Source organism: Carassius auratus, chromosome 29, assembly GCF_003368295.1.
Source record: "Carassius auratus strain Wakin chromosome 29, ASM336829v1, whole genome shotgun sequence".
NCBI lineage: Eukaryota > Metazoa > Chordata > Actinopteri > Cypriniformes > Cyprinidae > Carassius > Carassius auratus.
Window position 1 is genome coordinate 4,154,484 of NC_039271.1, and position 14,252 is coordinate 4,168,735.

Here is a 14,252-nt window from a genome sequence, read left to right on the forward strand (position 1 = left end):
CAGAATTGATATGACATCTAAAAGAGAGTTGTGAGTCAAGCCATATGCCCAAATATTTAAGTTCATCAACTTGTAATAGTTGAGTATCGTCTAAAAATCTGAGTGACAAATTGTTAACTTGATTCTGTGTAGCTGATCTGGTGGGGAAGAGTATACTATATGACTTTTTTTTATTCAATAAGAGATGGTTAAATTGGAACCAAAGTTGAATAGTATTAAAGTTACACTGTAAAAAGTTTAACTATTATTTACTCAATTTTTTTGGTGAAACATTTTTACACTCAAAAAAATTGAGTAAATTTTAAAGCTGTGAAATCAATGAAATGTACTGTTTAAATTGAGTAATTGTAAGTAAAAAAATTAAGTAAATCTGAATAACTGAATAACTTTATATGAGAAATAAAATTAATTAGATATAATCAAAATTATAAAACACCACAACTGTAATTCTATGTAAAATAAACAAAAAATATTGAGTAGATATAATTGAAATATTGGATGAAATTTAACCAAACAAATGTGCTACGTTTACTACATGTAAAAGTGAATTTAACTTAATTTTGGACTATAAATGATCAAAATGTTGCATTCACTTTTTTTTTACACCATTTACCCTTTACAATTAATATAATAAAACCAAATAAAGAAAGAAACACATTTTTTATTAAACATTTATTTATCAATTAAACATCAGACAAAGTCTAAAATCAACCTTTGAAACATTGTATCCATTTTAATATTCCAGTAGATTGCAAAAATTAAAAACTGTAAAGCAGCCATAAGGGAAATGATTAAACCTTATGAAACATTTCATCCATCTTAGTATTCAAGTAGATTACATGTAAAATATGATAGCCGTAAGAGAAATGACATCTTACTTTGTTCCTGGTGCATACCAGCCATTTGCAGTCACACTCATTACCACTCATTAAACCATAAAAAAAAAGCAACACTTACATCAATATTAAAGGGATAGTTCACCCAAAAAGATGATGTTGTCATAATGTACTCGCTCTCAAGTTGTCCCAAACCTGTAGAGTTTCTTTCTTCTGTTGAACACAAAAGATATTTTAATGAATGTTGGTTAACAGACAGTTGAAAGTTGCCATTGACTTCCATGGTAGAAAAAAAAAAAAAAAAAAAGGCTACTATGCAAAGTCAATGGCAACCTTTAACAGCGTTAACCAACACTCTTTAATACTTGGCTGAATGTCACGTCACTTCACTTAAAATATCTTTTGTGTTCAACAGAAGAAAGAAACTCGTACAGGTTTGGGACAAATTGAGGGAGAGTAAATTATGACAACATCATCTTTTTGAGTGAACTATCCCTTCAACAGAATTAATCCGATAACAGAAACACTTCCATCAGGAATACCCATTCTGTGGGATGACCATGAACCACTACTGTGCAAGAAGATAATTTTTTAACCTCTGAACATTAACAGAGAGTTTTGGAGGATCCAGCTCAAGAAACAGTTTTTGGAACAACTCAAGTGAGTACAGGTCCTTCTCAAAAAATTTTTATATTATGATAAAAGTTCATTATTTTCCATAATGTATTGATAAAAATTAAACTTTCATATATTTTTGATTCATTGCACAACAACTGAAATATTTCAGGTCTTTTATTGTTTTAATAGTGATGATTTTGGCATATAGCATTATAATATAGCATAAAGCAAATTTTGGATGTCATTCGGAAATCAAGGTGCCAGAGTCTGGAGGAAGACTGGGGAGAAGGAAATGCCAAAATGCCTGAAGTCCAGTGTCAAGTACCCACAGTCGGTGATGGTCTGGGGTGCCATGTCAGCTGCTGGTGTTGGTCTACTGTGTTTTATCAAGGGCAGGGTCAATGCAGCTAGTTATCAGGAGATTTTGGAGCACTTCATGCTTCCATCTGCTGAAAAGCTTTATGGAGATGAAGATTTCATTTTTCAGCACGACCTGGCACCTGCTCACAGTGCCAAAACCACTGGTAAATGGTTTACTGACCATGGTATTACTGTGCTCAATTGGCCTGCCAACTCTCCTGACCTGAGCCCCATAGAGAATCTGTGGGATATTGTGAAGAGAAAGTTAAGAGACGCAAGACAAAACACTCTGGATGAGCTTAAGGCCGCTATTGAAGCATCCTGGGCCTCCATAACACCTCAGCAGTGCCACAGGCTGATTGCCTCCATGCCACGCCGCATTGAAGCAGTCATTTCTGCAAAAGGATTCCCGAAGTATTGAGTGCATAACTGAACATAATTATTTAAAGGTTTACTTTTTTTTTTGTATTAAAAACACTTTTCTTTTATTGGTCGGATGAAATTTGCTAATGTTTTGAGAATTTGGGGTTTTCATGAGCTGTATGCCAAAATCATCAGTATTAAATCAATAAAAGACCTGAAATATTTCAGTTGGTGTGCAATGAATCTAAAATATATGAAAGTTTAGTTTTTATCATTACATTATGGAAAATAATGAACTTTATCACAATAAGCTAATTTTTTGAGAAGGACCTGTATTTGTGGGTCTTGGGATATCTCAAATCCAATGCATACGTGACTCCCAAAAGATAGCAGCAGGCTCTGCTGAGATTCCCAAGACTGCGGAGGACAGTGATGCCCTCAATCACAACTCCTACATCGCTGACTGCCCCATCATTGTCCCGAAGGATGTAGATTTTTATGACCTCCTCTGCCAACTCTGCGTGTACGAAGACGGGTAGATCAGCTGAACCCTACAGGCAAATTTTAAAGATAACTGGTTAGAGCTAACATTCAAACCTGAATGTTACAAAAAGCGATAAATACACAAAACAAATAGCACCTGAAGAAGCAAACATTCTGTTGGACCGTATGATAGGTAAAATCTCAAACAAAGTTTACTAGGGGGAGGAGTTGCAAAAATTAACAGCATTCTTCTTAACAAGAGGACAGGTTAATTTTCTACATAGGGACATTTATTTTTAACAATAAACCTAAAAGAAAAATGAAAAGAGACTAACTGTGAGCTTCTATGCTTTAAATCAATGCTATAGGCTTTTATTGAGGTCCGCATTATTTCAACCAATTTCTTTATAAACATGTTTAATATTTAAGTAAAATGACTAATGGTTTTGAAACAAAAAAGCTTGTTTAATTGCACTACTTGAAAAAAAATATGCATTGCATTAACCCTCACACTCAACCCTTAACCCTCTAAATAATTCTGTGGCTTAGTAAATATTACAATAATATTTAACTTTATGAACTTAATAAAATCTCTGAATATTATAAGATTGTAAATGTGTACCTTGAAATGCAATGTAGTTGCTTTGGATAAAAGCGTCTGCCAAATACATAAATGTAAACATAATAATTGACTAAAAATACAACAGTTAATTTTATCTAAAATGTACAGTTATATTTTATCTTTTTTTTCCACTAAAACAATTTAGTATTTGACTAACAAATTGTTTATTTATAATACACATAATATATTTGGAAATTTCTATCAAACTATTTAAGGATGCAAAATTAAACTGATCTGTTTCAGGGAACAAAAATATTACTTTAATTAAAATTAAAACAATGTACCCCTCCCCCAGCCTCCGCTGTCCTTCAATACCCACCAGGTCTGGATTTGTTTTGAAACAGCTGCGGTGACTGGAGTAATGGAATGAAAATTCGGCTTTAATGTATATATGTATGTATGTATGTGTATATATATATATATATATATATATATATATATATATATATATATATATATATATATATATATATATATATATATATATATGTGTGTGTGTGTGTGTGTGTGTGTGTGTGTGTGTGTATATATAAATATTATATCAGTCTGGCGAGTAACCCTAAAAAAATTACCAGCCAAATAGCCATAGAGGGTAGGGGGGGATAATAGACGGTTGTTTTTTCTGCATTATTTTTTTTTTTAAATAAATGCAAGCTTAATGAGCTTAAGAAACTTATTTTAGAAACATTAAAAAGCTTACTGTTTTCAAACTTTTGACCGATATTGTATGTGATCTAGGTTTCAGTGCACTAGAATGATTTTACAACGGAGCAGGCCTTAAACTGGCTGACTCCCTATAGTGGGAGCTGATTAAAACGCACCAGTCTATGTTATGTCCACGCCATTTTAAATACTTTTGCATGGTATTTTTAGTGGTTATTTAAGAGCTCATACTTGAGTTCATATAGTAATTATGATGTTTTACAACAACGTGACAGCTTTTTACAAGACAGAATGTCATTTGAAAGTTCATAAATGATGTGTTCCCTTTTGACAAGCCACTGACCCCAAAGGGGAACCTATACAAAATCGTTTTCCATTGGGCATGTATAGTTATAGTTGCTGGACCACGGTACACTTATCGTTATACTTTCAAATGGCGGTTAAACGGTGATCCAAATAGTACGAAAGTTAATCCACTCCAAAAAAAAAAAAAAAAAACCCTAACATACATATCGCTGCCCCACTAACTAACTTAGAAAACTACACTGTTATGTACACGTACACACGGTCAATGTTTAATCAACTTTTGAATAAAGTATTGCAAATATACATCGTTATAAAATGACTACTTACAGGAAATTCGAGTAATGCTGTTCACGTCGTTGCTGAGAAAAGCAGTCCTTCAGTGACAGGTGCCTCTTGCTTGAGCCGCGAAACTCGTTAAACTTCTTAAGATGTCGCACAATACAAACACAATTGTTAGGAAATCCTTAATAATTAACTTCTGAATTAAACATCACAAACATATTTAGTTTAAGCTGGCTAAATTACATAACGTACCCCGATATGAGAGGAGTGCGGGTCTTGCCGTCCTTCAGGTGACCTCGATTAAGTTACGAAACTTGTTGAAGATGACGTAAAATACAAAGACAATTGTTAGGAAATGCTTAATAATTATTAACTTTATAATAAAGTGTTACAAACGTAAGTAGGATTAGCTGACTAACCTTACTTACCAGGAGTTGTGAGGAGTATGGCTAGTCAACGTCTCTGCTGAGGAAAGCAGATTTTTTTTCCCTGTGGAGCTGCACACGTGATCACTTTAGCCGCGAAATTTACTTAATTTATTTAAACCGTTTTTTATTAAAGGCCATCTTTCAATTTAATTTTATAACTTAATTTATACAGAATATTGTATGAAAATTTAAATCTAAAAAGACATATATAAGAATACATACGTTTTACAACACCCACGGGCAGAAATTAGGAAAAAAGTGTGCCTATTCTAAGCTACGCTCCAAAAAACCGCCTTTTCCCAGAGAACGCGTCATATGACGTAAGGACAGGCAAACATAGGCGCTGCCGCCCTCGTTCTCAGTGTGGGTTTACGTAGTCTGAGAGGTGGAAACAGAAAATAGAGATTGTCGTTATCGTTATTATAGTTATAGTAGGTTTGAGTTGTCACAATGGTGAATTCTTGTGTTTGTTTTGGATGCAACAACTCCAACTTGTCTGGCCATCGGGTCCACCGATTTCCAAACAAGAAACACAAAGATTTCCGTGCTTGGATACGTTTCGTCCAGGCAAAGAGAAGCAATTTCGCTGCCTCCTCGTTGACAAGACACACGGTGGTATGTGAAAAACACTTCACACAGGACAGCTACAACCAAGGAGATCTTATGGAATTTCGCATGGGATTTCGACGAAAAGAGTGGGTTAGGCTGGCAAATGGAGCTGTGCCATCGGTGCATGCAAGTCCACCTGCAAAATCTGGCGGGAGTGAAGAGTCTAACGTTAATGTTAGCACTAGGAGAGAATCTGCGCGTCGAAAACGGGAGCTTTGCACAGTAAGTCTTATAATACCATATACAAATTGTTGCAGCGAAATGTAGCTCTGCATGTAATTTCTGCAAATTTATTTTTCTTGACGTTATAATGGATTAGTCTTGGCATGGCACGAAAGCCCGCCTAGCTGCCGTCAGCTTACTCTTGTTACACCCCGTGAGTGTGCACATGAGCCTCCTGACACTTATTTTATTGAGCTATTAAGACAGGGTTCCAGAATTTTTTTAATTTTTTAATTAAAATTTGATGTGGTCGCATTCGCATATTACTTCTCGGTTAAATTCACGCATGAATTTTCCTGCATTTAACTTGTTTTAGCGCCCGCCAAATTGATTTTTTTTCTTTCCCGCCAAAGTCTTATTTGATCGGTGAGTAATGTAGATGAACTGCTGCCCTTGTGACAGGGTGCATGTTTAACTGAAAGAACGAGCAAAGAAAGAGAGCCACCGGTCACGCGCACTTTTCACCGTCTCCGAAACGCATCCAAGTTAATTCTATACAATATTAGTTTTCTTAGTTACATCGGAGTTGCCTTGGTTTTCTTTGACTAATCGAAACTGGTATCAACAAGGCACATGCGAGGGAATGCAGCTCGGGACTACTTTGAAAAGATTTTGAAAAGATTAGCAGTCTTTTAAATAATGCATGAATGGGGGATTTTCATGAAAGGACTACATATTTTAAAGTTCAAAGTTGTGATTTCGGTCTGTTTTCAGATTTTGGGAGAGAGTGCTGCCAGCAAAGACGGGGCGGGTGCAACTGCCACTTCAGATCCTGAAGATGATGGAGATGGAGACATCTCTACAGTGGACCCTGAGCCAGAAGTGGTCCATCGTGGATCACAGTGCAACATAAGATGTTTACATCGTTCTTTAGGTAGATAGCTTATATCTAACATTCACCATACATGCCATATACAGTCACAAATAAGGATTATGTCAAAGATTTTCATGATCTCCATGGTTACTATTTTGTCATTTCCACTTTTCAGACAGTAAACATTAAAAATTAAGAACTTCATAATGTTAGAAAAATATATTTTTTACTGGGTTGCATTAGATGCATGTGTTGTTACCAATGAATGTACAACGGTGAACAATTATTAAGATGAATCTCTTTCATCTAAGGTGTTCAGGTAAAGCCTCAGATGGTGGATGTGGGGACTCAAACCGAAAGGTTTGAGCATCGCAGATCAACTCCACTGGCCAGTCCTGAACAAAGTGATGATGAATGGTCATTTTCTGATATCATCAATCATTCTGGTGATATGTCATGGAGTCCAGGGGAGGAGATGTTGAGCGAGTCCTCTGAGGAGGAACCAGAAGAGCTGGAAGCTCTCAGTGACCCAAAGTAAAAACCTTTTTATTAATGGAAACTGTTTCTGATTGTGTATCAAAAAATGTCATAGTCAGAATTAATGTGTGTTTTCCTTTTCTTGTTTTCAGTGCTGTTGACAAGTTCATTGTTTGCCAGAGGCAGTTGCTGTCCTTGTTCACGGTTTGCTCTGCATGCTGCGGGGAAACCCAGGGACACATAATGCACCCGGAAGGAACTTTCATAAAAGTCAAGCAGGTAATGTCTTATTTGTCAACTGTGTGTGAGGAGCTGAATTATAGTCTGTGAATGTACAGTATGTATATTAATTATTTGTGTCTTAACTATACAGGTTTTTTACTGGCTCATCTTAAAGCTGCTTGAGTATTGAATCTTCTATCATCTTTCAGGCCTGCGGAACTTGTGGTTATGAGCGTTACTGGCAAAACCAAGAGAAGGTGCATCGAAACATGCCTGCCTGCAACCTTTTACTCAGCGGTGCCATCCACTTCTCAGGTTGCATGGCTACTCAGACAATCAGGATGCTGAAGCTGTTTGGACTGCAGTGCATAAGTCCCGGGACTTTTTTCCGCCATCAGCGCTATTACACTATCCCTACCATCGTGCAGGCCTGGAGGACTGAGCAGAGGGGGATCATCAGGGAGTTGAAGGAGACTGGGGGTGGATTGATCCTGTCTGGTGACTGCAGGTAGAATGGTCTAGCTCACGTCAATGATGTCACGTCACGTCAAGAACAGGTCAATGTGTTTTTGCATTAACCTATAAATGTAACTGTTTTTGACGTTCTTAGATCAGATTCTCCTGGACACTGTGCCAAATATGGTAGCTACTCCTTGATTGAGGATCGAATTAACAAAGTTTTGGATGTTCAGCTTGTCCAAGTAAGTTGATGTCACACAGAAATCTTGTGTCTGATTTAGTTACTGATATTACTGTTACTGTTCAGTAATAATCAGTGGGTTTTACAGAGCTCAGAAGTCCCAAGCAGCTCTTGGTGTGAGCTAGAGGGTCTAAAGCGAAGTATGCAGTTCCTGATGGACCAAGACATGCAAGTATCTGCTCTGATAACAGACAGAAATCGGCAGGTAATGATGCTAGGAGAGATCTAAAGCTGAACAGCATTGACAGGCACAGTATCACTCAAAATAAATTCTACATTCTATAAAATCAATTTGTGTTTTAGGTGGCCAAGTGGGTACGTGAGAAAATGTGTTCAGAAGGAACAAGGCATTTCTTTGACGTCTGGCATATTGGGAAAAGTATGTATTGTGATGTTGGTAGTTCTATATAACAGACTTGTTTTTTGTAGTTAAATTCACTTTCCTAATAATTAGTATGCTCTGCTCTGTTTGTCTGCTCTGGAACAGGTGTACAGAAAGCACTGGATGCTGCTGCAAAAGAGAGGGACTGTGAGGATCTGAAGCTGTGGAGGCCAGCCATCATCAACCATCTCTACTGGACCGCAGCTTCCACCCCTACAGGAGATCCAGATGAGATGCAGGCAAAATGGCAGAGTATGATAAATCATGTACAGGACATACATGAACACAGCACTCCTGCATTTACCAGCTGCGCACATCCACCGTTGGAAGGAGAGGCAAGAAACAAGGAGTGGCTGGAACCAGGTACAACATAATAGCCCATGTTAAAAGATGTCAAATGTTTTGAGGCTAAACTTTTTTCAGTGCTTGTAAATTTTAGTTTGGTTTTATCAATACGTAACCCCATGTGTACTAGTAATTACTTGTGTTATGAAATGCGACAGATTATATGACAGAATACATTTTATTCAGGATCACCAGCAGCCACTAAACTGGAGAGTGTAGCTGCCAGGAAAGCACTGGTAAAGGATATTCGACAATTGTCACCTCAGCATCAGACATTCTCCCTGGAGGCCTACCATTCCCTCATTCTGCACTTTGCTCCCAAACACACTGGCTTTTCTTTTCTTGGGATGTACAGCAGGTAGTGTTATCACTTAAAAGTATCGATACTAATAAAATTAGTTTTTTTTTGTTTGTTTTTTTTTTCAATTTCACGATATTGCAATACATTTGTCCTTTTGTAGCAGGTAACTGATGACAGAATGAATATGGCTAAAAACTAATGCAGTCTTGCATAGCAGACCAAAATGTTATAGATTGATAACAGCATTACATATTGTTTGCAAAAAAATAATTGCAAAGATGAGTCATTGTCTTAGACCCATTTGAACTGAAAACATTAATGTCATGTGTTTCTGTTGCATTTCACTGCATTGGGTTAGCTTTGGAGACCTAATGTTCTATCTACTTATCTCGTACAGACTTCTCTTGGCAGCCCTACATTTCAATAGTAATGGCAACCGAGATGTAGCGCGAACTAGTGAGGGTGAGGGACGCTACGCTGTTCGCTACCCACGGTTTCGGAAAGGTGGCTGGGTAGTCCACCCCATCAAGGAGAAACCATCTTACGGTTAGTAGTTTCACTTAGTTTTTCAATATCTTTTTTGTGTGAATCTATCTTCTTTATGTGAGTCAACCATGTTACTAAATGTTTTCTAAACATTTCTCTTCTCAAGGATACGCAACAAATCTTATGGTCTCTCTGGTAGAGGAATACTGCAAGTCACCACAGGCCCTACAAGAAAGCAGTGCCGTCTTGTCCTCTGCTGCACCGCCCCCCCTCACCTCTTCCCTCCAGAAGGTTGCCAAGGATGAGGCAGTCAGCCTCCATCTCGCACGACACTCACGTTTTAACATGTAATAAAAGATCAATTTTAACAGTACAGTTTGTTTCACTGTGGATTTATTAATCATCTTCCAAGCGGGGCCACTGGAAACCTTTGTATGTCTGTCCCTCCTCTGCAAACTGCCTCCTTATTTCTGACACAACACATGAAGGTATGGCTTTTCTAATGTTCCTGCCTAGTATTCCGTACGCCCAGCGGACAACCTGCCTGTATGCTGTGTATCGGAACTGCCTGTGGTGGAGATTGGGACATAATTACATTTTGATCATACCATGTTTTCATAGTAAACAATTCCAATGGTAAATATTGCATGTCCTGTTGGCTGATATTCTACTGTACTACACAACACCAAAGTTGTTTTTATAGTAAGTATATGGAAACCACTGAGTTAAAAACCTGCTTAACAGGATTTACTATTTTGGTGTAGAAAAGCTGTTTCTTTGAATTGCAGTGTGAAATAATTTTTGCTCAAAACCTACTCTGGTCTGCTGGCTTGAAGAGGGCCATGCTCTTGTCTGAAGTTCATGTATGCTATCTGCAGCACAAAAGGATTCAGACAGGATGCTTCAAACCCTGGATGGAGTGTGAGGCAGGTAATGTCTTCTGGGGGATCTAGGTTTTGGACAAGAGACCAATAGGCGTCGACCTCCCTACAGCACACACTCTCCACTGCAGATGGCATAGCCTCACATCTACCACACAAGCACCTGTTAAACAAATGTGCTAAGATAAACTCACTCTCCTTCCCTCCTTGTAGCTCTAGTGGTTGGTGTAAGACCTTGTAAGAAACGACATGTAGACTACTTACTTCCTAAAACTTAGGTAAATATGCACTGTAAAAAGACACACCCCCTGTACAGTATAGGCTGTCAATTAGATGCATTTATCTGCATGCCTTACAACCAGTATCCCTCCACGTGACAATAAAACATCCTTGTAACAGTGACTATTTACATGAACAGCATATTCCCGTCCTAGCCGGAACACTAACTGCTTTCATACACGTACTCCGCAGAACATGTGAGCTCATTTACATAATGTCCATCGGAAATACTAAGAGGTGAGTAGTATAACAGCCGACTAAGTTCGGAATTCAAGCTGGCCGGTTATGTTGTGCAGATATACGGCCCAAACGCTTGACATCTGCAGAAGCAGAACATGCGGACACCTAGGTCTGAAAGCAGTTACTGATTAAAAATCAGCTAGCAATTTCTAAAAAATTTCACGATAAACTATGTTGTGCAGAAATGCACAGAATTTCTATCACAGATGTAAGCTATAGCCTACACCCTACAGCATTCATTTAAAATCTGGGATCTAAATTAATTATTTAAGACATGCTGCTGGCATAGATGGTGACAATCTACATGGATGCTTGAAAAACAACAAAGTCGACAGCAATATTGCTAAATATGATTTATTAAAGATACTGCAATGTGATAAACATGGAGAGAACGTTAGCCACAATTAGCCTGTGGTCACTCACCAAGAAACCTGCCCAATTCTCAACCGATTCTCCTCACACCACAACTCTATCTCTCGCCTCTGTCCATTTACCCTTCCCCTTAACTCTGCCTGACCCCTCTCTCGCCTAGGCGGCTCGTAATTATACGGCAATGGCCCATCGTAAGAGCTGACATTTATCCCTGCTGCAACCTCTTCACTGTCTGACTCCATTACGAAGAGACGATGTTTACCTGCCGTTGCGTCACTTCCGATCAGAGCGTTTTTCACAACGGAAGTAATTTTATTCACAATTTCTTTAAAAAAACTGTTTTAATGCACATTTATGATTCATTTCTTCACGCAAGTCGAGTTCCTACACTGTTTATCTACACGTTCATTCACAGGGATCTTCAACTTGAAAGATAGGCTTTAAGCTGGAACTTTATTTAGGAAAATTGGTAGGAAATACTTAATAATTTTAGTTTCTAAAACAGATCAGTACAAGTAAATAATTATCAAATATTTATATTAGAATTCACCAGAAATATTGAGGGTATATTAAAAATATAATTAGTTAGTTAAATACTTATTTATTTTCATTAAATAAACTTAAATAATATATGTAAATTTTAGAGAAATTATTTGTTGGATTTTTAATTATTATTTTTAACCTGACCCACTCAAAATATCACTTAAATGATTTCAAAAGATTTTATTAAGTAAATATAGCTCTTTATTTTTGTGAAATTTACTAAGCCACTGAATTATTTTTTACAGTGTAGTTTGCAGTGAGGATTGAATCTTAGAAACAGACTTATTGGATGTATAAATCACTGTGTCATCTGCATATAGATGAATACAACAGTCTGAGCAAGTTAGAGGAAGGTCATTAATAAACAAAGAAAATAAGAGAGGCCCTAATGAGGAGCCTTGGGGAACACCTTTCTCCATTATTAAGGACTGCGATACACATCCATTAACATAAACACGCTGACTTCTACAATGGAGATAAGAATTAAACCAAAGAAGAGAGTGTCTAGACAGGCCTATTGCATATAATTTGTCAAGAAGCAAATAGTGATCGACCATATCAAAAGCCTTAGTTAGATCTATGAATATTGCACCGGTTGACATATTATTATCTAGAGAAGATGAAACATCGTTGGTAAATTTTAGAAGAGCAGTAGTTGTAGAAAAGTTTGGTCTGAAACCAGATTGATTTGGTGACAAAATAGAGAATTCATTAATATATTTAAATAATTGTTTGAATACTAGTTTTTCAAACACTTTTGCTATACTACTGATGATAGAGATAGGTCTATAGTTATTGAGATCAAGTGCATCACCACCCTTATGTATTGGTGTAACTCTGGCAGATTTCCACATTAATGGAACCACAGAAGTGGATAAGGATAAATTAAATAAATCTGATAGGGGAAATGCCAATACATGAGACGCAAGCTTGATAAACTTGATCTCCAGACCGTCAGGATCAGTACCATTACCTAACTTTAGTTCGGAGATTGCCTGTTGAACGTCAGTAGGATTTATAGTAGCAAATGAAAAGGAACTGTTAGGCTCATCTACCAAACTAGAGAAGGAAGAATAAGAAAATTGTGAGCTACAAATAGAGGAGAAATGTTGGTTGAAGGCATTGGTAACCGCGGAAGGATCACTGATAACCTCATCATTAACTATAATTTTGGTAGGAGTGGTTTTAGTGGACTTGTTTAATAATGCATTAAGACTTTTCCAGAACTTCTTAGGATTATTTAAACTATTAGACAAGGAGTTTTTGTAGTAATTTGATTTAGCATTTCTAGTTTTTGTCGTACACGCATTTCTTAATTGTTTATATACTGCCCCATCTACTGGGTCCTTTGACCGGCGGTACTTGTCCCATGCCTTATCTCTTTGTTTAAAAAGATTTAATAAGTCTGCATCAATCCATGGTAAGTGTCGGCCCTTAACCTTTATTGATATCCAAGGAGCATGTTTATCAATTACTTTAAGAACTTCCGTATAAAGAAAATTCCAAGCATCCTCAACAAATGGGTTAGGTTAGGTTAACCCATCCACATATTATATGATAGTGATGGCAAGTATTGTAGTATATATTTTTTTATCTTCTTTAAAGATTATGGTATAGTGTCAGCAACTGTGATGTTGGTGTTTGGCCTTTGGCTATATTATATTAAAATAATATAAATTAAATTGATATTATAATAAGATTTATATTAGATATATATATTACAATAATCATCATCATATTTATTTATTTATTTAAATAAAGGTAGAAAATCCAGTTGCTGTTCCCATGCTTTAAAGCGTCTGACCGTCCAATCGGCTGTAAAAGTTGGATCAGCAACTAATGCATTTCCTTAATGTTTGTAACCAACAAAATCTGCAGATTTGCTCATTTATTACTAAGGTCAATGGGTATTTTCCATGGCCTCTGTGGCTCCCCCTCTGTCCGTTATATGTAACTGCAGTCACTGATCTGTAGAACTGACGTCACTTACATACCCTTGCGCATAGCCAATCAGAAAGCGGCTACAACAGAGTTTGAGGCGGTGGGTCCTGTCTTGACGTCATTGTCAGCTCAGCCAGAGATTGGTCAGACCTTCCCTTTAAAGTCATACAGTAGGCAAATAAATTCCATTGAGTTAGCAGCAGTCATTACACTGGTTGGAGCATAAGAAACACTTCCGAAAAAATATATTTTATTCATATTTTATTCTATGCCCTTTGTAGAGGACGCCAGGGCTAAGTTATTTAAAAAAAAAACAGACATGAAAAGGCATGTAGGAAAAATAAATAAATAAATTATCCACCAATCAGTTTTTAGGTTTCAGGCTATTTTTAACCAAACTTTGCACAAAGATTGCTCAACTTTGCTATGAAAGATGCGACAAAATGATTATGCTACTGTACTTTATGGAATATTGTT

At 36.9% G+C, this 14,252-nt stretch overlaps 1 protein-coding gene across 1 annotated transcript; it reads left to right on the forward strand.

The window, feature by feature from the left end:
- The first annotated feature begins 5,101 nt into the window (after positions 1-5,101).
- LOC113047892 (uncharacterized) lies at positions 5,102-11,660 on the forward strand. The gene is made up of 12 exons (XM_026209261.1): positions 5,102-5,792; positions 6,507-6,666; positions 6,918-7,140; positions 7,236-7,362; positions 7,515-7,813; positions 7,916-8,006; positions 8,094-8,210; positions 8,309-8,384; positions 8,493-8,750; positions 8,919-9,090; positions 9,431-9,579; positions 9,686-11,660. The coding sequence occupies exons 1-12, from the start codon at positions 5,412-5,414 to the stop codon at positions 9,868-9,870; spliced, it is 2,238 nt and encodes a 745-aa protein (XP_026065046.1). The 5' UTR covers positions 5,102-5,411; the 3' UTR covers positions 9,871-11,660.
- The last annotated feature ends 2,592 nt before the right edge of the window (positions 11,661-14,252 follow it).

What these genes read in the sequence shown, in the direction of transcription:
- LOC113047892 (XM_026209261.1), top strand. Translation starts at nt 5,412, where the DNA reads ATGGTGAATTCTTGTGTTTGTTTTGGATGCAACAACTCCAACTTGTCT. An exon ending in GAAGCTCTCAGTGACCCAAA is followed by an intron (nt 7,141 to 7,235) that starts GTAAAAACCTTT and finishes TCTTGTTTTCAG; the next exon opens with TGCTGTTGACAAGTTCATTG. An exon ending in CGTCTGGCATATTGGGAAAA is followed by an intron (nt 8,385 to 8,492) that starts GTATGTATTGTG and finishes GCTCTGGAACAG; the next exon opens with GTGTACAGAAAGCACTGGAT.